The 25,118-nt window shown below is 41.2% G+C and overlaps 1 protein-coding gene across 3 annotated transcripts in view; it reads left to right on the top strand.

The window, feature by feature from the left end:
• Nucleotides 1–25,118, top strand: part of DOCK11 (dedicator of cytokinesis 11) — a 923,283-nt gene that overhangs the window by 321,333 nt on the left and 576,832 nt on the right. For all 3 annotated transcript variants that reach the window (XM_053699249.1, XM_053699251.1, XM_053699250.1), the window contains exons 24-28: nt 1,083–1,201; nt 1,578–1,647; nt 13,895–14,020; nt 15,337–15,408; nt 16,253–16,399. In XM_053699249.1, the coding sequence (XP_053555224.1) occupies nt 1,083–1,201; nt 1,578–1,647; nt 13,895–14,020; nt 15,337–15,408; nt 16,253–16,399 (534 nt within the window). The remainder of the gene's footprint in view (nt 1–1,082; nt 1,202–1,577; nt 1,648–13,894; nt 14,021–15,336; nt 15,409–16,252; nt 16,400–25,118) is intronic.

The raw sequence follows: 25,118 nt of genomic DNA on the forward strand, positions 1-25,118 counted from the left end.
GTTCAGCACCCTGCGTACCGCTTGCTGATTGGTGGCTACATTTAGCTACCAATCAGCATGTGCTACCCAGGTGCTGAACCAAAAATGGGCAGGCTCCTAAAGCTTACATTCTTGCTTTTCAAATAAAGATACCATGAGAACGAAGTAATTCCAATCTTCTACATTTCTTCCTAAATGCAAAACATATACGCTTTAAAATTACCCTGGCATGTTTCTGTTGTTAGATTGCTCAATAAACTACCACGTTTATAGTTCACCTTTGTTAATGTTTGAGGCTTGGTCCTGCAGCATGACGTTTGCACCCTGCTGAACTATCGGTGTTGTAGTATCTGGCGAAAGTGTATTTCGAGATTCTGTTTGCTTGTGGGCCTTGAGTTGCAGTTACCTGTCTTGCTCTAAATAATTGCACACAGGCAGGCACCTTCACCACTTCTCTATTGTTTCCTTCTCTGTGTGTTTCTTTTCAAATAGGAAGTATATTTTTTACTCCTTTAAAAGGGGATATATACACTACGTGAGAAAGAAATTTGAAATATCTTTTAATAATATACATGGGTTTAACGTCCAACGCAGAAATATTATAACATTGAAGATCCTTGGGGGAACCCAAGACCTGGGTCCTATGGGGCTAGCAGCAAGTGGCAGTAAACTGGAAGGGATAAACGAAGAAGAAAGCTAGTGTTGGCAAAAAAAAAAAAAAGAATAAGATTGATGCTGAGAGGTATTTATCAACTGGTAGCTGGACAGACACAGGACCACTTATTTGAACGAAGACGATAGGCTCCTTTAAATAAGGGGTCTTACAACCCTTTATGTATTGAACTAGCCACATAAAATTTATCAACAAAATAAAGTGATTAGCCACAATTAACCCAAAATGCATAGATCAGCTGTGAAGATATGTGCAGGTTAAGTGTGATATTTATCCTAAAATGGAATTGCTACTCAAAAATTGCTGATTATGTTTTAAAGTGATCTCATTTAATTGTGGCAGTTGTGTGCCATCTAGTGGCATTTAGGTGCATAATAGCACAACTTTTCTCAAGCACTACAAATAAATATTTCTTGCTTTACTCCTACAGTGCTTACACGCGATGGATGTGCAAGTAATGATTCAGTTCCTACCTATAACTCTTATGCAACTCTTTCAAGTTCTAACTAAAGTGTCTCATGAAGATGAGGTGGCTTTAAATTGTACTCTGTAAGTATTGTCTAATGTCTAAAGCTGATCACTGAAGCAATATAACATACTGTAGCAGTAGAAAAAGGCAGCAAATAACTGTATCATGTTTTAGTTTTTCCATTGCTGGCTATAAAAAGTGTCTGTCACAATGAGGTGAAAAACAAATTGTTTGTTAATATAGTGTTCCTCTGCTATTTCTTACTGTCTCCCCCTGACACACACAGTTCTCTTCTCTTTACCCTGTCTCACCTTCTTTATCCCAAATATGCACTTTTATGTTACCAATGACCATATAGATCCATCTAGAGACAAGTCTGTATAGCTCTGTAATGCAAAGCTGGAGATCGATTCTTGCCAATGTTTATTTGTGATCATCTTTTTTTTTTTTTTGCAGTGTGATTCTCCACATTGTCTCAACGTGTCACGAGGAAGGCTTAGATCATTACCTACGATCCTTCATTAAGGCAAGAATGTTAACATTGTCCACTGAAATATTATGTCGTTCTAAATATTTAAGTCATTCATAAGGTGCTGAAGGGTCAATATAGTTACAATGGTTTTGAGGTTTATAGCAACAGTTTGTATCATCCTATAGTTAAATATATTATTGTTCTGCTACTATGGTTCAGCGTGATGAAAGAGGAAGGAGAAGTGACAGTAATGATTTCAACTGCAGCTCCCATTGTCATCAACACTGTTGTGACTCTACAATATGTCATAGACTAACAGCATCATTGGTTGTTCATATAAAGGTTATGTCCTGGTTGATTCCTTCTGATGTCACTTGCCTTGCGGTGAGAACGAAAACAAATGCAATAAGAGAACGGTTCATTATATAAAAAAAAAAAAAACATGAAAATTCCTTTGAATAAAGAGGCATTATAAATATATGGATAATTCTTGGGATCACAGAGAATACAACTTCCCTCCACAGCCCACATCACAGACCCCTTTTATGATTGCAATACAGATATGAAACACTCTGCAATGTAACCACACCCCTACTTTCCATTTTACATCTCCACACTGCACAGCAGCACTAAAAGAATAGAACCGACAAACTAATAAACTATCCATTTCCTTCTAATGGCAGTGAGGGTCCACAAAAGCATTCATAGCCTATGGGAAATACTTCACCTGGCCACCAGGAGGAGGCAAAGACACACCAAACAGAACATTGAAATATCGCTCCCACTTCCCCAATAATCCTTTGTCTTTGTCTACAGGAGGATGGCAGAGAAACATGCTCTGCTTTAGTTTATGTATTTTATTGCTCTAAATTTAGTAGCCATGTCATTCTCTTAGTAAGACTTTTGGGGAATGTTGCTGGGAAGTTTCCCATGCCTCCTTCCAGTATACTTATCCTACCCTCCCCAGCATGCAACTAGTTTTAGTTACACTGCTTTCCTTTGCACCACAGGTCCCTGTTAGGATGAAGTTTCTACATTTAGACCTGGAACTGGTATGAAGGCAGCCTAGGACAGCAGATGGGTGAGTCATTAACTTTTTATTTCCGTCTCCATTATATAGTCCTATATGAAAAATTACCACGCTCACAGTCTCCGCATTGCCATTGCGAATGGAGCGTGTACAGGCCTAGGGACTTGTATTAATTTAGCGCCGCTTATGTCTTCTTTATGGATTGCGGCTGGTGGTCCTTAGCACTCTTATTAGTTTGACGGGATTGATTTTCCCGCTACGGATCTTGGCGCCATTTCTTCAGGGCATTAGCGGTTTCCACTATAGAGGCACCTTCTAGATGATAGGGTACTAGAGTGGATCTTTCATCAGTGTGAAGGAGACTTATGATACTGTGCATATACATAGTGTGCTTGTATGAGGGGTATATGGGACAGATAGGGAGTTGTGTGATGCTGTTCTCTTTATACCTCTGACAGACAGGCTCCTTGAAGTTCTTTGTGTATACCTTTTGACACTTCTTGAAAATTATAGTGTTTGCACATATTTTGCCTCAGCTGTTTTCTTTAGGCGACACATAATACAGTATTTGCATTTGTTTATCTGCCATGCTACAAACCTTATGTATGTTTCCATATCCTGGCAGTGTTTATACTAGTTTATCATGCTCCTATTATCTTCATAAATGGATTCATGCTCCTATTATCTTCATAAATGGATTCTTATTTCCCATTCATTACTTTTGGGAAATAAGAACCTGGCCACCAGGAGGAGGCAAAGACACCACAGCCAAAGGCTTAAATACCCCTCCCACTCCCCTCACCCCCAGTCATTCTTTGCCTTTCGTCCCAGGACGTTGGCAGAGAAGTGTCAGAAGTTGTTTTTTGTCTCTTATGGAGGGTAGTACTCTTCGACATGGAACGGGAGTTTTAAGAAATCCGGTCAGTCTCTCAGTGAGGGCTTGGATGGAAGTTAGACTCCAGAGATGCAGGGAGAGTTATTCTGTGAAACCATCCCGACTCATATTAACAACTCCACAAGAAATCGGCGTTGACAAACTTGGCTTCTCTGCTTGCTTTCTTCTCTCAAGTCCATGGTGGAGGCGATGCTACTATCCATCACACTTGGCTTAGATTCTGGTAAGATTGTTTCATTTTACTTCTTCATGAATGTACTGTAACTCGTTTGTTCCTGCAAACTTACATGAAAAATACAGGGTCTCAGTGGGACTCCTTTTGTATCTTGGAATTGAGAGTTAATATCTCCTGAGGAGGATTATTGAACAGGGTTTTTTTAATCATGTTTGTTATGTGATTCAATCTGCTTATGTGTAGTGTTAACTGGGCTCATGGCTTTTGTAACATAACGGCCTTTGGAAGTGACACGACCTTAGGTTGGGCGCGTTTTTTTTGGACTGTACTGTTTACCTTGTGACCGGGTGTGTTTTATGTTCTGGTCTCCCATTTCTGCATTTATGACGAAGAAATCTAGTCCACTGGTGTCTGGTTCATAGGAGGTGGTGAGTTCCCCAGCCATTGTGGGTGTCAGGTGGCGTTTTAATTGTTTTCTATATAATCCATCTTTTGGTATCCTTTATACAGTTATAGAGGATTCTGATGTTGAGATTGCTTGCCTTTCTGATTCAGATTCTTTGTCCTGTGAAGAATGCGAATTGGCCCCGTTGACTCAGGTCACTCAGTTATGTTCTGTAGGCCATACTAGAGCGCCTTGTTACTCGGGCTCAGGGATTCAAGGGACTGCTGAGCCATCCACCTCGGGGGCCCTGTCCTCCGAGAGGCGAGTTCCCTACTGCTCCCTACTGCTACACATGCGGGTAACCCAGGTTATGGGATGGTTCCCCCCGGAGGTTGTTGCACGTTTTCAATTTCACAATTTGTTGGTGATTGCTCATCTACAAAGTCCAGATGTTTATTTGTGATTGTGCTCCTGCCCTATTGTCCCAGGTCTCCCGGCCATGGGAGGGTATGTGTAGTTCCCTGCGGGTGTAACTGTTCCTGAGTGTTGTGCCTTTCTTACAGGCTGGCTCGCCTTCGTGTTCTACTCAGTCATGTTTTTGAGTTGTTAGGGGACCCTATCCTTAACGGCTACGGGACTCCTCAGTCTTCTAATTCGAATAACTCGCCTCATTAGGCATGAGGGGATGACGTAATCTCCTTTTAATCTTGTTATCGAGATCCATCCTAGTTTTGTTGGAAGAACAGGGGTTCCGTTAGGCTGTTTCTGCGGGTATTTCTGTTCTTTTTAGGTGTTAACCTTCGGGTTACCTCTCATTTAATTTTATCCGGTTAGGATACATTTTATTTTTTACTTTTATGTTTCCTTCTGGAACTTACTCTGAGATCAATACTCAAATTTTACTTCTGTGGAAGTTTGTTCGGGACACGTTCGTCCCATGTTTGTCTCTTTTTTCTTCCTCCCTCTATGAGTGTGGATTTAGGTAGCTTGACAGTTATGACCCTGGTTGCAGGCTGGTCCTGCTTGGGTTCAGATCTTCTGTCGCGCAGCGTATTCAGACACATGGCGCCTGTTCTACCTGGCTGGTCAGGTTGAGGCTGCGAGTGCTCACAATATTATTTGTGTTTCCTGTTTTTTTATTTTACAAGTTTCAGCTATGCTTTCTTGTGCGGACTTGCGGGTCCGTGTGGCTCACAGGATTGTTTCAGTCCTTCAAAGCCGTCTATTTGGTGACTGGGTCAGTGAATTTTTGCTGCTTCACTCTCTGTTGCTTCTGATGTCCTAGGGACCTAGAGTATTCCTTCCCACATGGTTGGAAGGTGTGGGGTTTAGCGCCTTTTTTCCACCAGTCTGGACGGTTTTGCCTTTCTGAGGCTCCGGGAATTGTCCTTCTTGGGACCTGTTCCTTTAGTGGTTCTCTTCTCATTGAGACCTTTTTGGACTATGTCTGTTTCTCCTTGTGGATCGGGTCACCTTCTGGGGACCTGGATTTCCCTTCGGAAGTTGGTTGTTCCCTATTAGGGACATTAGACAGTGTGGTGTCTCTGGGCTTCGTTAAGGGGTCTCTTCCCGGAGTCAGGAATGCTCTGCATCTCCTTCTGGGGTTGAAGAGGTCCTAGTGGCTTTTCCACTCATATGGTTCAGGTATTGCCATCTATTGTGGCATCTCTACCCATGTTTTTCTGTCCTCTGATTTCGTATCTGAGGTAATGTGGAGACTCTGTTCGGGTGACTTGTCTTCACTGTTCCCCTTGCTCTTGTTATCCGTGTTAATCTGAATTTTCCCCTGTGGGTCTGTTTTCTATATCAGATGGGGTATTTAAGTTCCTGGAATGTTGTTTATTATAAACATTTGTGAGGCTAGAGCCTTCTGTCCTGGTTCTTCCGGTTGTCCAGTGTTTCACTTGGCGTTTTCACGTGTTGATTCCGCTGTAGGTTGTTACCGCTGTAGGTTGTTACCGGACCTTTATGATCCTAGGGCTGGTTCGGGGTGCTCCAGTTTACAGGGTACTTGGGCTTAGCCTTTGTTCTGACTGTTCTGTTTTACAACTTGGCCAGATTTCTTGAGAGCCGGGGCTCTTTAGGGCTCGTCTTGTGCTGGACGATACAGTTCCTTTGGGACAGCCAACTGATGTAACCTGATGGTGGGCTTTGCTGCCTAGCAAGCGGACGGTTTGCAGTTGTTCAGCTGTAGCTATTGCGCCTTGCATGTGTGTTCGCAAGTTGTTTTTTTAAGGGTTATTTCCGTGTTCGTCAGTGGCGTGGCCTTGAGTTCTCTCGGTTCGACCTCCGGCTTCCTGGCTTATGGGCAGGTTCTTATCGATGCTCTCTTTTTAGGGGGTTAGTTATCCTCCTTTAGGAGGTATGGTTCCTATTTTAGGGGCCTCTCATGTGTACGGGAGGTTGGAACTGATGTTTTATCTGGTTCAGGGAATGGTCTGTTCTTTGAGTTGTTCCTTTCCATCTGGGGAGCTGCTGGCTCCGCGTTGAGACTTTAGTTGGGTGGTTTTGCTAGATCTCATTGGGTCTAAAACCTGTTCGACTGTCTCTAAGGAGGAGTTTTTGGGTTGGCACCCGAGCTCTGTTGGAGTGGCTGTGTCCATTCTTCCGCCCTCTTGGGGGCTGGTCTTGGGGTCTCTTTTGTTCCCCTGCTTTCAGATCTGCCGTCGCTTGGGCTGATCCGGCTAAGTGTAGGATCTGAGATCTGTTGCTCATCCTCAGGTCTTGGGGATGCCAGTGGGCATTTTTTTTGAGGTTCTGTGCTTCTCTCCTTTTTGAAATCTGTGAATAGGTCGGGCGGCTTGGATTGCCTGGAGTGTGCCCTGGACTGGGATGTTTACCTTTTCTGGGTTTGCTACACATATTTTTTCTGTTTGCTCAGTTTTTTGAGTTCTGACAGTTTGAGGACTTTGTCTTAAGCTATCTTTTCGATGCTGTTGCACGATGTTGGGGAGATGTTTTCTTCTCCTTGCTGATGCCTGATTTTGCACCTTGTGGTTCTGCTTGGTCTGGTTGTCGTCTCACCTTGTTCTCAGGACCCATTTGGGTCTCTGGGGGCTTGGCTTACTTTTAAAGGTGTTTTTCCTTTATGGGATCTTGCTGTACCCTTTGGGTATCCCTGTGGTTCCTCCTTGTCCTCTCCCTTTTGGGGACTTTGGCTGTTACTACTGGTGCTAGTAAGGGTTGTGTGGTACTACTGGTGCTAGTAAGGGTTGTGTGGGGACCGACTGCTGGGCGACGGCCTCTCCTGGAGGAGTGTTGGCTCAGTGAATCTGCTTAAGCAGTCTCTAGTTAGGCCTTTGGACTATCTGCGGGTCAGTGTCCTTGGGGCCTTTCTAGTTTTTTTTCCGGTTTCTGTAGAAGCGGGGTTTGGTTGGGTTGTGGTTTTCCAGGCCTAGTGCCCTCAGAATGGGCCGCCTATTGTACCCTCCCGTGTTCGCATTCAGTGTCCTCTGTAGCTTGGGTATTGTTTTCCCAAAAGTAATGAATGCAGCTGTGGACTCTTTCCATTTATGAAGAAAAACTTAAATTATGCTTACCTGATAATTGTCTTTTCTTCAGATGGATAGAGTCCACAGCTCCCCTCCCGTGTTTTTCTGTGGCGTCTGTTCTTTTTTTATTCTTCTGGCACCTTTTACCCTGGTATTTCTTCTACTGTTCCTTGTTCCTCAGCAGAATGACTGGGGGATGAGGGGAGTGGGAGGAGTATTTAAGCCTCTGGCTGGGGTGTCTTTGCCTCCTCCTGGTGGCCAGGTTCTTATTTCCCCAAAGTATGAATGCAGCTGTGGACTCTTTTCATCTGAAGAAAAGAAAATGATCAGGTAAGCATAATTTAAGTTTTTTCTAGGGTTTCACATGACCTTATATTTGGTACACTAGATTTACAATGTTTGTACCTGTTTATTACCATGTGCCAAGCAAGCATTTCAGTTCTGGCACTACTGTATGTCTCATGTGGCAGATAACTTTATCTATGGTTACCTAACCTTGAGACGCTTGCACATTTTTCTCTATCATGGAACAATATCCATATGTATGTCTCTCTAGCATTATAATGCTTAAGTGGCATAGAACTCTGCCTGAGGTAGCTAGTTTTCTATGAGGAGACATGTTTAGTTGCCATTGGTACTTGACTTAAATTACAGGGCTTCCACATGGGTCAAATAACACTACCTGTGGTCACTAGCATTGTAGTGTTTATACATGTTCATTTATTGTTTGGCAACTTCTCTTCTATGGGTTAACTAACTTTTCAGGGCTTCCACATATTTTCAACAAATAACACTAGGTTTAATAGCCTTATAACATTTACACACTTTTTTATACAGATTCCTATTTGAGGGTTTTCAAACACTTACTCTCCAGTAGTCAACAGCCCTTAATGGCCTAGGCAGGATAACTGCTGTGCCTTGCAAGGGGAAGGCTTAGAGTTTGAATCCAACTACAGCAGCTTACTTTTAACCAGTATTGCAGAGTTTGTACATTTTTATTTTGTATCAACATTTGCTTGTTAGCCCTAAAACACTTTGTTTCAATGTTTCCAGGGTTACTCACAACTCTGATTTTCTTATGTATTATATATATTTAAGAGCGTTTTCCAGCGTTTATACATAATTTTATCATATGGCAGATATCATGTCTGGTGAATTATCTGCGTTAACTCCATTCTTATGGTTACATGGACGATATACGCTTTCAGCATATCTGTGCTTATCCATGCTTAAGATGTTTATCTGGTGTTTTTATCTGTATTTCAGTGATTTTCCATAATAATTCTTATATGGACAAATAATATGTATGGTTTTCTTTGTTTGAGCTATGCTTCACCATACTTACATTTATTATCTAGTGTAAGCTTTTATGGCGGTATATCTACTTTGCTGTACTTATCCGCATTTCGGTTCAGAGTATTCCTCTCCCTGGCGTATTATCATAATGCATATGTCTGTGCAACAATATATTCTGCTTTCTGAATTATGATTTATTGTTATCTAACACAGTAGTTAGCTCTACAATCTAATTTCAGAGCTATGAGTTTATAGTTTGTCTTATATGTAATTTTTTGCACTTTGCACAAAGTTCAGGTTTCTTTTCCCTGTTCATTATGTGCACTTTGCTGGCATCTAGTGGCCACTGTGAGTACAACTCCTTATGAGTATTCTATATTTGTCATATTCGGGGGCCTATGAGAAAATGTATCTCCTTTTTAGTGTTGCCAGAGTCAGACAACCAATTCGATCTCATTGATTTCCTTAATGAAGGAGGCTTCTCTACTGAAGAAAATAATTATATTTGTCTTATTAGCATTTTCAGATGCTTATTGTACTTTTATTAGTGATGGGATATATATACATATATTAGTTTTGTTTACCTGACGTACTGCAGTTATGAACGAATAATGAGTATGGATTAATTTTTCCTCATTCCTGAATAATCTATTTTTTAAGGTGAGATCTTAAACATTGCAAATGTTGAAATTCTGATTGAAATAAGGATTCTAGGTATTCCTGGGAGGTCTGCAAGACATTTTTATGTCCATGTCGGCACTTTGTAGTGGCGTTCCCAGGGTTTTCTTTTTCTCTATACGCAGCCATATTGGTCTGCTATATATTTACACTTATCTGTTAGTAATCAGGTTTTCTATGTTACTCAAGGTTAGTGACATAGCAACCCTATCAGTGTTTTGGTTGATCTTATTCTTTATCGGAAAAATTATAATATTTATCTATATTATCAGCACTGAAACTCCTTTTCTTACTCTCTTTTCGAGTATATAGAGGTTTGGCTTTACTTTTACATCATGATATTTGTAATGGCATTCTCATGTTTTCTCACACTTTTTCTGATACTAAGAATTTTTAGTTCTGAGATCCATTGGTGTCTCAGCTGTTAAACCGCTCTTAGTTTTTTCCTCTATGAGATTTTCTACTATTTTTTCATGTGATCAGTCTTCAGGTGCCTCTGTAGTAGGCTTTGGGTTAACTCTTGGGAGACCTGAGTTTTTAGTTCCATTGGGAGCAGCCTTGGAGAGACCCATTCTTTGTTCTGCTAAAGAAAATACATTCTATGGTGCCTTTTTAGCCTTGAGAAGGCTTTACTGCTCTTTTTTCGGTTGGTGAATGTTAGTTATTCTGAGCAAATTGTGTCCCCACTCTTAGGTGGGCTAAATACACAAAGAGAGAAGCACACTCACAGAAATGAACAACCAGCTCAATACCATTGTTGATTTACCACCTGGATGCAGCTTCTTTTAGCTCAGTAATGCTTTTCACAGAGTAGAACTTTCCTGTAGTATATCAGTCTGATCCCACCTATTATGGTCAGTCCAGCACCGAAATACCAGGCAATTCCTCTCTGAACAAGAACACAGCAACCCCAGACGATCGTTTTGGCCTTCATTGGGCCTCGTCAGTGAGGTGTAGCCATATTCCTCTAAGCACACTGAGCAAGGAGTCTACGTCTGGTTTCCCCTTTTTCCCATAGGGAGACTAAATACACAAAGAGAGAAGCACAGTCACAGGAACAAACAACCGTCTCAATACCATTGTTAGCCTGTTCTATGGCGATTTACCACCTGGGTGCAGCTTCTTTTAGCTTAGTAATGCTTTTCACAGAGTAGAACTTTCCTGTAGTATATCAGTCTGATCCCGCCTATTACGGTCAGTCCAGTGCGAAAAAACCAGGCAATTCCTCTCTGAACAAGGAACACAGCAACCCCAGACGATTGTTTTGGCCTTCATTGGGCCTCATCAGTGAGGTGTAGCCATATTCCTCTAAGCACACTGAGCAAGGAGTCCACATCTGGTTTCCCCTTTTTTTTCCATAGGGAAACTAATAACACAAAGAGAGAAGCCCACTCACAGGAACTAACAACCGGCTCAATACCATTGTTAGCCTGTTCTATGGCGATTTACCACCTGGGTGCAGCTTCTTTTAGCCCAGTAATGCTTTTCACAGAGTAGAACTTTCCTTTAGTATATCAGTCTGATCCCACCTATTACGGTCAGTCCAGAGGTGGGGATGTCCAAGGATGCCTTGGTTTTCCATTTTCCTTGCCAATTTCTGAGATTTGGGTCAAAAGACACTCAGTCAGAGATAGAGGTCGCTCTGGTGGTTCCTTGGTTTTTTACTCTAGTGACCTGTTATTTCTCCTCATGCTGCTGCCTCGAGGGGTAGTTCAGTTCTATCTAGAGAGACTTGTCTTGATGCATCTTGCTTATGAGGGTCCTCACAGGCTTTGGAATGAGTAGTGATTTACCTTTTCTAGACAATGTTGTCCAAAGCCATAGGTTTGATTCTCGGATGGTAAGATTGTGACCTTTTAGGTCAGACTGTTTTCGGAGCTAAGTTACCTTTGGGGCCGGACCTTCTAGTGAAGGGTCTTTTTTTTCTCAACCTCGATACTTTGAGGATGTTTACTGGAGGTTGATTGGCTAGTTAGCGCTGCAGAATCTGTTGGCGCTCTACAAATAACCGATAATAATAATAGTCTTTGTCTCAGAGGGGTTCTCCGAGAAGGTAACCTATTCTTCCTTCACAGACTCAAGTCTGTTCCTCATCGTAGCTATCTTAAGGTCTGTAGGTGTGGAATTCCTGGCCTTGGGTGAGGATTCCATGTATCCTGCAGTAATATCAAGATGATCTGGAAAAGTTCCTGTCGGCTTCCTAATTCTACCAGCTACTCTGGTGTTGTTCAGGCTATTGCTAGTATTAGTCCTCTTTCACCTCCATGGAGCCTTATCTGTGTTTGGAACCTCTGCACCTGTTAATATCAGGTTGTTTACTTGGTATGTTATCCATATTTTCTCTGTTTTCAGAGTGCCTAATTTTTTTTACGTCAAATGTGTTATGTTTTTTCTTCTTCTTTTAAAGAAGGATTGATTCATAATTTGAATTTGGTTGGAGCGTTATTCTGCCTTTTCTCGTTTTTTAGAATTGAAGACCTCAGTTGTTTCTCTTTCTTCTGGCTTTGAATCTCGATTGCATAACTTCTCAGGAATGGTCCAGCAACTTCTATCTTGAATTTGGCTGATTTTGCCTGTGCAGTTACTTTTTCTTTTACCTTCTCGAATTAAGTCTCTGTTGCACAGATTCTTAGGTCTGCTACATGTTTCTATCTTATATAGATTTTTGTTTTGTGTCTGTTGGAAGTAGTTTTTTTTTCTAGAGGTGGTACCTTGTTGCTGGGACTGCCTTCTCTACTCCCCTCCCTAACATTCGTGTTCTCCTCAGCTTAGGTATTGATTCCCAAAGGTTATTATAGTTTTCGTAGACCCTCAGTGCCATTAGAAGGAAAATAAAATGTATGCTTGCCTCATAAATTAATTTCCTTCTTGGCAGTGAGGGTCCACAAACCCGTCCTAATTTTGTGTAGTGGCGGCAGTCTGGGTACCTCTGTACCCCTTTTATCTCTCTACTTTTCCTTATTCTCAGCTTGAATTACTGGGGAAGTAGGGAAGTGGGAGGGATATTTCAATGTTCTGTTTGGGGTGTCTTTACCTACTCCTGGTGGCTAGGTGAAGTCTTTTCCATAGGTTATGAAGGTTTCTTGGACCCTCACTGCCAAGAAGGAAATTAATTTGTCAGGTAAGCATACATTTTATTTTCAGTTCACAAATGGGCCTTTGCCAAGTTATAAATGAAGCCAAATCATCCTGCTTTATTTCTGACAGACCGGTTTAAAGGAATAGTCTAGTCAAAATTAAACATTAATGATTCAGATAGAGCATGCAATTTTAAGCAACTATCTAATTTACTCCTATTATCAATTTGTATTCATTCTCTTGCTATCTTTATTTAAATGTAAGCTTAGGAGCTGGCCTATTTTTGGTTCAGAACCTGGGAAGCACTTGCTGATTGGTGGCTACCTTTAGACAACAATCAGAAGTGCTACCCAGGTGATGAACCAAAAATGGGCCTGCTTCTATGCTTACATTCTTGCTTTTTCAAATAAAGATACCAAGAGAATGAAGAAAAATTGATAATAGGAGTACATTGGAAAGTTGCTTAAAAAGTTGAAGCGAATCATGTCCATCCGACATTGTTAAATGCCAACAGTATACGCTGTCGGCATTTAATATTGCACAAGCTTTTCTTGTGAAATGCTTGTGCAATGCCGCCCCCTGCACAGGAGTGGGTGTCAATCAACCCGATTGTATTAGATCGGGATAATTGCACCTAAAAGGTGGCGGACAAGTTAAGAAGCAGCGGTCTTATGACCACTGCTTCTTAACTTTAGTTTCCGGCAAGCCGCTGCTTGTTAAATCCGGCCCAATACCTCAACATACAGAATCTCAGGGCTAGATTACATGCTAGTTGTAACCTTAGCAACATTTTTACTGTTAAATCAATTATTGTTGTTAAATCAATTGCTATGTTTACAACATTTTTGTGATCCAGCCCTCAACAATTTTACAAAAACATCTTTAATTCAGATATAACCTTGCTATGTAGCGGTGAACACATTTTAATTAATTATTTTAGAGATATGTTTCTCTTTTTTGTCTACAGTAATTTAATTACTATTACAAAGTATACTGACATTTCATTAAATGAAATCCATAAAAATATATTTGAGTCCATTTGAATACAATTTTTATTGGATTTAATTTTTATGTTTAAAAAATTCTGTCACTGGAAGGGCAGGAAATAAGTTGGATAGTCTTTCAGTGCAAATTACTGTGGCAGTATTTTAGGAGAATATTTCAAATGTCAGGATTATGCCTAAGGTTTTACTGGATAAGTGAGAAATGTTTAACTGAGAGCGGTTATATGGTTCATAACTGCCATAAAATGCTTTTTTTTTTTGTTTCTTAGTATGTTTTTAAAACAGAGAAGGCAGACTCTGCTCAAAGCAAACCTGTGCATGAAATACTGGCAACAACCATGATAACCGTACTGAAGCAGTCTGCAGACTTTATAGCAATTAACAAGTTATTAAAGGTAAAAAAAAATATGTGTTTGCATTTATACAAATGTTATAGTGCATTGTGTAGATAGATAGATAGATAGATAGATAGATAGATAGATAGATAGATATTATTTTGTGTTTGGTAGGATACAGAACCTTAAGTGAATTAAAGGAAGTTCTGCAAGTCAGTGGTGCAGGAAAAGCTCACAAAAGATGGAAAGGGGAAATGAAAAATATCCTGATAGTGATAAGTTCATGTGGTTGAATCTCTGTGAAGTAATAAATCGTCGCTCACCTGAAAATGCCTGGTGGGATGTATATACCTGTGTGTGGTAAAGTTGTTTTTTTTCTGTTTTCTGTATCTGGCATGAAAATCCTGTTTGCTTGGTTCATTGTATTACAGTAACTCTTTGCAGAACTGAAACACAAAAATTTTTTTTTTTAACTGTTAAAGGGACACTGAACCCAAATTTTTTTCTTTCGTGATTCAGATAGAGCGTACAATTTTAAGCAACTTTCCAATTTACTCCTATTATCAAATTGTCTTCATTCTCTTGGTATCTTTATTTGAAAGTAAAGTAAAGATAGCAAGAGAACAAAGAAAAATTGATAATAGGAGTAAATTAGAAAGTTGCTTAAAATTGCATGCTCTTTCACAAAAATACTTTTTTTTGGTTCAGTGTCCCTTTAAATACAAATTATGAAAATATGGTATAGTGCTGCTAAAGCAAAACATCTTTTAGTCATTTAGGGTTCAATATTGTCCAAAAAAAGGACAATGTACACAAATTATCCAAACCAGCAGCAGTCAGTGTTATGGGTGTAAGCAGCAGACAAAGGGAGTACATGGGGTGAGCACCACCTGCCTTCTCTTCTCCATCTTCAAGGACTCCAAGCCCTGGTGACATACAGCAGCAGGGGTGCTGGTCACTTTACAAGCCAAGCACCTGTGCAAGTATGGCCCTGATACATCATCATAGACTGGGATCTAGAATTACTCATTGTTCCTCTACCTACTACAATAGGATACAGAATAAGGATATAGTACCACAGTAGATAACAGATGCCTTGTGTTTGGTGCTAAATGTCATTTGTTGTGTAGCGATACAGTAAATTAGTTTAGAATAACTAATATAAAGATGCGTGTCATAACTTATATGACCTATCTATAAACTAACATTGTGGGCAGCAAGGTGTTGATTTGTGATGCATTATATACTCACTTAACTGGATGTTTATTCATGTAAATAAACTATCACATCAAAATTAACTTGCGATACATAAACATTACAGACACACGAGTCAGTATTTTGAATGACTTGAATATATAATTATTTTTTTTCTACAGTATTCATGGTTTTTCTTTGAGGCTTTGGCCAAAGCTATGGCATTGTACTTGATTGAAGAGAACAAAATCAAGGTAAATGGTAAAAAAACAACAACACGTGTATATATTGTGATGGGCACCTAAAGAAAATGTAGTTTTACTCACATAGAGTATTTGGCTTGTTTAAAAAGCAGCTACTAACCACATAAACAAGAGGATCTTTTGTCAACAACTTTTTCCAATAAATATGTTTTTTCATCAGTTCCTGCTTATAAAGTACACAAAGTTTCTGGAAATAAAATCTTTATAAGCTTGTCGGTCCATCTTTTGCATTGATCATCTCCTTGCTTATTGTATTTTTCCATCTCTTTCAATAAATGTAATTTGCAGTTTTGTACCTAATATCACAGTGCTGCATAATATGTCAGAGATGTATAAATAAATTATAATAATACTACTTAAAATGATGATATGGTGAACCTGTACCAAAATTCAGCCATTTTGGAAGGAGGTGCTAACATACAGCTAGGTACATTAATATTTTTATTCAAAGGGAGACTAAAGCCAAAAGTTAGAAACAGCATGCAATTTAAAATAAAAATCCAATTTACTTCTATTGGTGTCCTTTGTTGAAGAGTAAACCTAGGTATGCTCATAGGAGCTCAAGCGCATGAACACTCTAAGGCGCAGTGGTTACAACAATGTTTCTTGTTATACACAGTTGAAAACACTGCTACATTGCCATAGAGTGCTAAAGACATGTGCACACGACTGAGCACCTATAAGCTTACCTACCTGTAGTTTTCAATGTCTTTGATAATTTACCTTCAATACCTATTATTATGAGATACATAAATCTGATTTAGTACCACTACAATTTTTCTCATGGCTAAACAAAACATTTGCATTATTTCACATAATTATCCATTCATTTCAGGTTCCTCGGCCTCAAAGATTCCCTGATTCTTACCAAAATGTGTTACACTCGCTGCTTCTCTCAATAATTCCACATGTCACCATAAGGTACGGAGAGATACAGGAGGAATCTAGAAATGTCAACATGAGTTTGGCCAACTTCATCAAGGTAAGAGATACATTATGTTCTAGATATGTGAAATATAGACCAAATAACCCAGAAAAAAAGAAAAGACTTGTGTATATTGTGCTTAAATTTACTGGATAATATTACTACAATCTAACTGATCAGATCCTGAAAAGATAAATAAAAGAAAAAATGCAAAAAATGTTTTTAATTCTAAGATAAAATGTATTTTTAACTCTCCCGAAGTGTCCATAAGGGTGATGGCGGGAAACCAAACGTGGACCCGTTGCCCAATGTGCCTAGAGTGGTTCAGGAATCCCTGTATTTCGGTGCTGGACTGTACTGTTTAGTCAGGATCAGATTGATATACTACAGGAAAGTTCTTCTCTGTGAAAGGCACATTATGGGCAAAAAGAGTCTGCTTCTGGAGTGGTAACTAGCCATAGAACAAACTATTATGCTATTGTTTGTTTCCTGGTTGAGTGCTTCTCTCTTTTTGTGTATGAAAATCTATTTTTTATCACAGTAAATTGATTTGGTTACATTGTACTCTGCATTCATGAGTGCATTTTTTTATATCAGGAAAATGCTTTCTTACATAAATATAAAGTTGTTTCTTTGCATATTGTATGTACAGCTTGATTTTAACCCCCCCCCCACAAACAAATAAACAATTCCCAGTGCTATTTAGAAATGCATTTCCTTTCATATGGTTATCAATGAAAAGTTGTAAGGAACTGTAATCTATTGCTTGAATTAATAAATATAAAGTTTTCCCTCATTTAGTGAAATTTTGTAATCATATACTTTAAAGTTGGGAAGTACCTACAGAACTTCTCAAAACTAAGGTTGTGGTGATACCTAGGCCAGGGAAGGATAAAATGCAATGTAAGAATTATAAACTAATTTCTCTAATCAATCAAGACCTTAACATTTTTACTAAAATACTAGTGTGACGGATACCCCGGCTACCCCGACTGGGTAGCTCCGCCAAAAGGGGTCCTGCTTCCTCCCTGCCGACTGCAACTATGTAGCTGGCAAGTGACCACAGCCTGTAGCCACCACTGATGCCTGACAGCACCAGTACTCAGGGTCCCACCCTGTGGCAGACTCCAGCTACCCAGACTAGGTAGATCTTCCAGCGTGTCCTTCCTCTGCCTGGAACAGGCTGCTATGTAGGTCAGGAAAGTGATTTTAGCTGGAGCAAACCCAAATAACTAGACAGACTAGCATTCATGTCAAACAGGAACTTACTTTATTGTAAAACATGCACTCCTTTTATACACACAGCTCATCTTGATAACACAAAGGACAATCCCACAATTTTCCCACCATTTCCGCCCCTCCAGACAGCCCGGCACCTCCATAGGAGCTACAGTCTCACATAATCCCAATACCTAGGGGTGGCAGTTTCGGGTGATCCCGGTGGAGCGGCGGCACTTCCAAGGTGTCATTTTAAAGCTCTCGGTCCCCAGGTGCCACAGTCCAAAAATCAGCATGATTCGTTACTGGGGACCGGATTTACAGTCCGTTGAAGCTATGGGGTTAGGGGTGTCCAAAACCCCTAGTTCCCAAAGGAGCTCCCTTCTGATAATTGCCACAACTCTTGTCCTCCCTTAGTTGCTACCAATCCCCCAAAAAGCGGAGCTCTGGGGCAAAGGGCTGCTGGAGCAACCAGGGGTAAAGTTAGTGGGTGTCCTGCTGTTCTGTGGCCGACCGGGAGTTCCAGGAGCCCGGCCAGCCTGAGAGGAGTTAGGCAGGTGTCCGTTGTGAGGCGGCCGACTGGGAGTTCCAGAAGCCCGGCCAGCCTAGGAGGGTGTTCCTAGTCATACACCAGCTCTCCACAAAACAAGCAAACAAAAGCTTCCAGAGATTGTGGTTGCTCTGAGGAGCCCAAAACCACTGAGAACAACAGGGGTGAGGTTGTAGGGGTGGTTGGGGGTAGCCTTAGCTGTCTGGTATCCGTGACAACTAGCAAATCATTTGAAGCATGTGTTGCCCACATTGATCATTCCAGATCAGGTGGGTTTCATTAACCATAGGGAGGCGTATGATGATATTAGACTAATAATCCTAATTGTTGACTATCTCACGTGACTAAAATGCCTTCTCTGCCCCTATCGTTGGATGCAGAGAAGGCATTTGGTAGAGTTGATTGGGAGTATATGTATACTGTCTTGGACAAGATTGGGATTAAAGGGCAATTTCTTAAGGGAATCAGAGGCATTTACTCCCCTCCATCGGCCAATGTAAGGGCAATGGGAGACCAGTCGATACATATACCAATATTAAATTATACTAGACAGGGTGTCCCCTGTCACCCTTGTTATTTTCTCAGAAAATATTCTGAGTTTTTCTACTCGCAGAGCGCCCGATCACCCCATTAAACTTAATGTAGCTCGCTCCCGCTCTGGTCTGGTAGCGGGAGCAAGCTACATTAAGTTTAATGGCGCAATCGGGCGCGCTGTGACTAGACAGCATGCCCCTCGAACTACTTATGAAAAAAAAAGACCTGCTCAGTAGAGCCAGGAGCGAAGTACAGGAAAATTTAATTTTGGAATAAAATATCTCTGCAATCCTTTGATTTATAAAGTTGGTGCTAAGCTAATGTTATATAATTATGCACTATGTGCAGCTTAATATAACATTATTTTGTAGGTTTACTGGCCCTTTAAACATAAAATAACTTGTACAGCTACTGGAATTTTGATAGCAAAACATTAGAAAGAAGGTGCTTCTACATGGAATGAAGTATTAAATAAGATAAAAGTATATATAATATGGGCCATATTTTTCCCCCCGCTTACACGGTAACGGCACTCAAATAAAAAAAAAAACTATGGTCACCGCATTAGTGTCTGTATTACAAGTTGAAAGTAAAAAGTTAGCTTGTTATTGAAAGACCGAGGTTCGACAACTTTAGGACTTTGGATATCACGACCATGTTGTCCTATGTTCTTCACATAAAATATATAATGTAGCGTGTAAGGGCCTGCACACCAATCCTCAAACACTGAGAAACATCCACCAGGGTGCTATGTCAGAAAAAACACAGTCCTGCAGAAATACAGCACTCACTGGAATTGTAATAAAACTTAGCTTTTATTGTAGATATCAAAAGGTAAAAGGTCCCATTTTTACCTTTTGAATTTCTACAATAAAAGCTAAGTTTTATTACATTTCCAGTGAGTGCTGTCTTTCTGCAGGGCTCTCTCTCTCTCTCTCTCTCTCTCTCTCTCTCTCTCTCTCTCTATATATATATATATATATATATATATATATATATAATTTTCATCTGCATTCATTACTTTTGGGAATTAAAAAAATAGTTTTTTGTCTCTTATGGAGGGTAGTACTCTTCAACATGGGACGGGAGTTTTAAGTAATCCTGTCAGTCTCTCAGTGAGGGCTTGGATGAAAGTTAGAGTCCGGGGATGCTGGAAGAGTCTTTCTGCGAAACCATCCTGACTTATTTTAACAGCTCCACAAGCAATCAGCGTTGTCGAACTTCGCTTTGCTGCCTGCTTTATTCTCTCAAGTCCATGGCGGAGGCGCTGCTGCTATTCGTCACACTTGAAGGGCCGTGTTCCTGTTTCCACGGCATAGATTCTGGTAAGATCGTTTCATTTTACTTCTTCATGAATGTACTGTCATACAAATGTTTCCAGTGAGGTGTCTGCCTTGCGGGATTTACTAGGTCTCATTGGGACTCCTTTTGTATCTAGAAATCAAGGGTTAATATCTCCTGAGGGGGATTATTGAACAGGGTTTTTTAATCATGTTTGTTATGTGATTCAATTTGCTTATGTGTAGTGTTAACTGGGCTCATGGCTTGGAACATAAAGGCCTTTGGAAGTGACGCAACCTTATGGTTGGGCGCGCTTTTTTGGACTGTGCGGTTCACCTTGTGACTGGGAGTGATTACATTCTGGTCTTACATTTCTGCATTCCTGACCGTATGGCGACGGAGAAATTCTGGTCCGCAGGGATCTGGTTCATAGGAGGTGGTGAGTGCCCCAGCCATTGTCGGTGTCAGGTGCCGTTTAGTTTTTGTTTTTCTTATAGTCCATATTCACATATTCTCTATCCAGTTATGGAGGATTTTGATGCTGAGACTGTTCAAATTTCAGATTCAGATTCTTCAACCTGTGAAGAATCTGGTTTGGCTCGTTGACACATGTCAATCAGTTATGTTCGGTATGCCGTATTAGAGTGCCTTGCTCCCCCGGCTCGGGGAATCAAGGGACCGCTGAGCCATCCGCCTCTGGGGGTCCTGTCCTCCGAGAGGCGATTTCCCTACTGCTCCCTCTGACTACACATGCGGATAACCCAGATTATGTTTATCCCTCCTTGCAGGGCGGCTTGCTCCCCCTGGAGGTTGCAGCACATTTTCGCTTCCACATATTTTTGACGATTATTCGTCTGCAGAGTCCAGACATTTATTTGCGATTGAGCTCGTGCCCTATTGTCCCGGGTCTCCTGGCCTTGGGAGGGCCTGTACAGTTCCCTGCGGGTGTAGCTGTCCCTGAGTGTTTAGCCTTTTGTTTCAGAATAGCGCGCCTTTGCTTATTACTCAGACATGTTTATCAGTTATTAGACAACCCTATCCTTAACAGATACGGGAATCCACAATCTTCTACTTCGAATGGCTTACCTCATTAGACATGAGGGGATGAAGTAATCTCATGATTGTCTGTTATTGAGATCCTTCCCAGTTTTGTTGGAAGATCAGGGTTCCATTTGGATGGTCCTGCGGGTAGGCCTGTTTCTTCTTGGGCATTAACCTTTGGGTTGCCATATATTTTCTTTTATCCGATGAGGATGTCTTTTATTTGTCTATATGTTTCCTTCGGGAACCTCTGGGATCAATACTCACTGTTGCTTCTGCGGAAGTTTGTTAATGGACATGTTGGTCCTTTGTTTGTCTGGCAGCAGGCTGGTACTGTTGGATTTTTTTGTCTCGTGGATGTTCAGAAACGTGGCGCAGTTTCTACTTGGCTGGTCCAGTCAAAGCACCGAGTGCTCATATTATCATTTGTGTTTTTGTTTCGACAAGTTTAGCTAAGCATTCTAGAGGACCTGTGGGTCCGTGAGGCAGGAAGGATTGTTTCAGTCCTTATTAGCCCTCAATCTGGTTGACTGGTTCAGTGGAGTTCCACTGCGTCACTCTCTCTTGTGTCTGATATTATCTGGACCTAGAATTTTCCTCTCCCATGCTGTGGAGGGTTAGAGGGCTTAGCACCCTCTTGCCGCCGATTTGGGTGGTTTGGCCTTCTGAGGTTCTGGAATTGGGACTTTTTTGGGACTTAGTCCTTCAGCAGCTAGTAGCCTGATAGGTAGCTAGCTGCCTAGCTGCGGAAAGTTTGCAAACTGTAACCAGTTGCTGCTATTTGCATTTTGACTGTGTAATATCAACCTGTTTCATGAGACCTTTTTGGTCTCTCCATTTTCTCTCAGTGGGTTAGGTCTCCTTTTAGGGACCTGGTTTTCCCTCCGTGAGAAGGTTGTTCCCTTTTTGACACTCTGGGCATGGTCTCCTTGGGCTCTGCTTAGGGTTCTTCCCCGGAGCTGGGGATGCTCCGCATCCTTTTCTCTCTGTGATCCTCTGAGGGTATGGAGGTGATGTGGAGAGCAGCTTTTGCTCGAGTGTTTTTGGCCTTGAGGTATCCCCTTGCTTGTGGTCCTGTGGTTGTTTGAGCGTCTATGGGCTCTAGGTTGTTGTACGACTTAACGCCTTAGCTCCTGTGGAGCGTTGGACTTCGGCAAGGGGTGGTCTCTTCCTTGGTTCGGGACTTGTGAGTTATCTCATTTTCCTGGTTGATTTGGATATTGCATTGATATCTCCCTGTGGGTCTTTTTTTTATATCAGACGGGGTGTTCAGTTCTCGGTTATTGTTTGTTATCGGACCTATCTTCACCCTGGTGCTTCTGGTTGCCTAAGTTTCTCCCAGCGTTTTCCCTTGTGGATCCCGTTGCAGGTTGTTACCGGACTTTTAGGCTCTAGGGCTGGTTGGGGGTCCCCCAGTTCCAGGGAACTTGGACTATGACCTTTACTCTGACTAATTGACCTCTGGTCATGGTTGGCCAGGTTTTCTGAGTGCCGATGCTCATTGGGCTTACGACTTTATGGTCGGTTTCTCTTGGTCAGCTTGCTGGAGTAACCTTCTGGATTTACTGCTCTGCAGGCGAATGGGTTTGCAGTGATTCTGCTGCAACTATTGCACATTGGATGTGTGTTAGCAAGCTAATTTTTAGGGAGATTCCTTCCAAGTGGCTTTGTGTCTTGTGGGCAGGTGCTCTGCTTTTCTGGCCCCATTACTTTTCTTAGGGTGGGGGCTTATTCTCCTTCTTATGGAAGTGTGGTACCTTTTTTAGGGCTTCTCCTGGATTCAGGAGGTTGGAACTGAGAGTTAACCTTCAGAGAGAGGTATTGTCTCTGGGTTATGTTCCTTCTGGAGTCTTGCTGGCTCCGTGGCGAGTCTATGTTGGGCCTTTGCTAGATTCCTTTTGGTCTACTGCCTTGTCGTCTGTTCCTAAGGAGTTTGGTTGCACCCATACTCTGTTGGGATAGCTGTGACCATTTTCCGCTCATTTTTGAGCTGGTGTTGGGTTCTTCTGTTCCCCTGTTTTGGACCTGCCGATGCTTGGGCTGGCCCGGCTGGGAGTAGGTTCTGAGATGGGTGGTCATTTTCAGGTTCTAGGTTGGCATAGTGGCTATCTCCCTGAGCTTGCAAGCAGAAGGTCCAGGGTTCCAATCCACCTTCCAGTTCTAATTGTAACCTCTTATTCTTGGGGGTGCAGTGGGCCTCGTTGAGGTTATGTGCTTCCCCTTTTGGGATACCTATGTGTAGGTCTGGTGGCTTAGATTGCCTTGAGTGTGCTCTCTGTCTGGGAGTTTTTTTTGGGCAATATATTCTCTTGCGGGCCGCTTTTTACTTCTCAGCAAGTATTCTTCTGTGTCATCCTGATGATGGCTGCGTTTTCTTGACTCAGGGTTTTTTATCTGGGTCTGTTATACTTTTTTTGTGTCAGAATACTTCAGTTTTCTGCGTTCTGACGATGTGAGGACTCTTTCTGTGCTTTGCATGATGTTGATGTTGCGTAGCCTCCCTTTGTTTGTTAGGACCCATGTGGGTCTTTGTGAGCTGGGCTCACTTTTGGGGGTTCTCTTCTATGAGTTTTGGGGTGACCTTTTGGTTGCCCTTTGGTTCTTCCTTGCCTTTCCCTTTGGGAGTTTAGGCTGGTGTTCCCTTCTTAGTGAGGGGTGAGTGGTGAGGGACCGACTGTTAGGCGACGGTGTCTCCTGGAGGACTGTTGCCTCAGTTGAGTCTGATTTTGCAGTCTCTAACTAGGCTTCTTGACTATCTGTGGGTCAGTGTCCTTGGGGCTTTTCCTTTTCAAAGTTTTCTCTGCTTCGGATGAAGCGGGGTTTTTGTTGAGTAGTGGGTCAGGCTTGGTGCCCTCAGAATGGGCCGCCTATTGTTCCCTCCCGTCTTGGCATTCATTGTCCTCTGTGGCTTGGGTATTGTTTTTCCAAAAGTAATAAATGCAGCTGTGGACTTTTTCCATTTAAGAAGAAAAACTTAAATTATGCTTACCTGATAACTTTTCTTCTGATGGAAAGATTTCACAGCTCCCCACCCGTATTTTTTATGTGGGGCGTCACTATTTATTCTTTTGGTACCTTTCACCCTGATATTTCTTTTACTGTTCCTTGTTCCTCGGCAGAATGACTGGGGGGTGAGGGAAGTGGGAGGAGTATTTAAGCCTTTGGCTGAGCTGTCTTTGCCTCCTCCCGGTGGCCAGGTTCTGAATTCCCAAAAGTAATGAATGCAGCTGTGTACTCTTTCCATCAGAAGAAAAGAAAATGATCAGGTAAGCATAATTTGTTTTTTTTGTAAAATAGATCTATACCTATATATATATATATATGAAGATAAATATATATATATATTTATATTGTATAAATAGAGAGAAATAACATAGGAATTTTAAGTATTTCCTTTCAAAATGCATTGACACATTGAAAATGATATTGTATGTTTTAAGGTTTAAGACATTTGAATGGGAAGAGCTCAAAAGTGTGTGTATAATATATATATATATATATGTATGTGTGTGTGTGTGTGCCTACATGTGTATTTATGTGCCTGTATCTTTTCATGTGTGTATATACATATTTACACATAAATACACACACATATATAGTTATACATATATACTGTATATATATAGAATCTGTCAGAATCCTAACAGCTTAGCCAGCCTACTGTCTCAGTCTGGTGCTTTGTATTGTTTAGTAGTAGCTGCAAGCAACTCCTCTGACTCTGAGCTCTCTCAATTCGGATTAAAACTGAATTTCCAACATATCACTTATCTGGAGATCAGTTGTTTCTATTTCTCTACTCCGTGATTCTACTCCTAGCAACTTTCTATCAACAAATTGCTACATTGTAACAGTGTTTTCAAACACAGATTTTCTGTAGCTGCAGCCTCACTTCTGTCAGCGAAGCTGTCTCAAACAGCGTTATTCCTCAAGCTACTCTCAAAGACATTGTGATCCTCCTGCAAATGTGCATCTCTCCTACTTTGAAGGGGAAAATCTTTTGTCTAGCATGACTGTTATCTGGAACAGGACTTAAGTAATAAAGCCGTTTCTGAAAAAATTGCTAACTAGTGAAATATCCGAAATTAGCATCAAAGGGAATAGCTCACTAGATTTTTTGATCCCTGACGTCAACGCTAAATGGTTATACAAATC

The sequence above is a fragment of the Bombina bombina genome, chromosome 1, assembly GCF_027579735.1.
Source record: "Bombina bombina isolate aBomBom1 chromosome 1, aBomBom1.pri, whole genome shotgun sequence".
Lineage (NCBI taxonomy): Eukaryota > Metazoa > Chordata > Amphibia > Anura > Bombinatoridae > Bombina > Bombina bombina.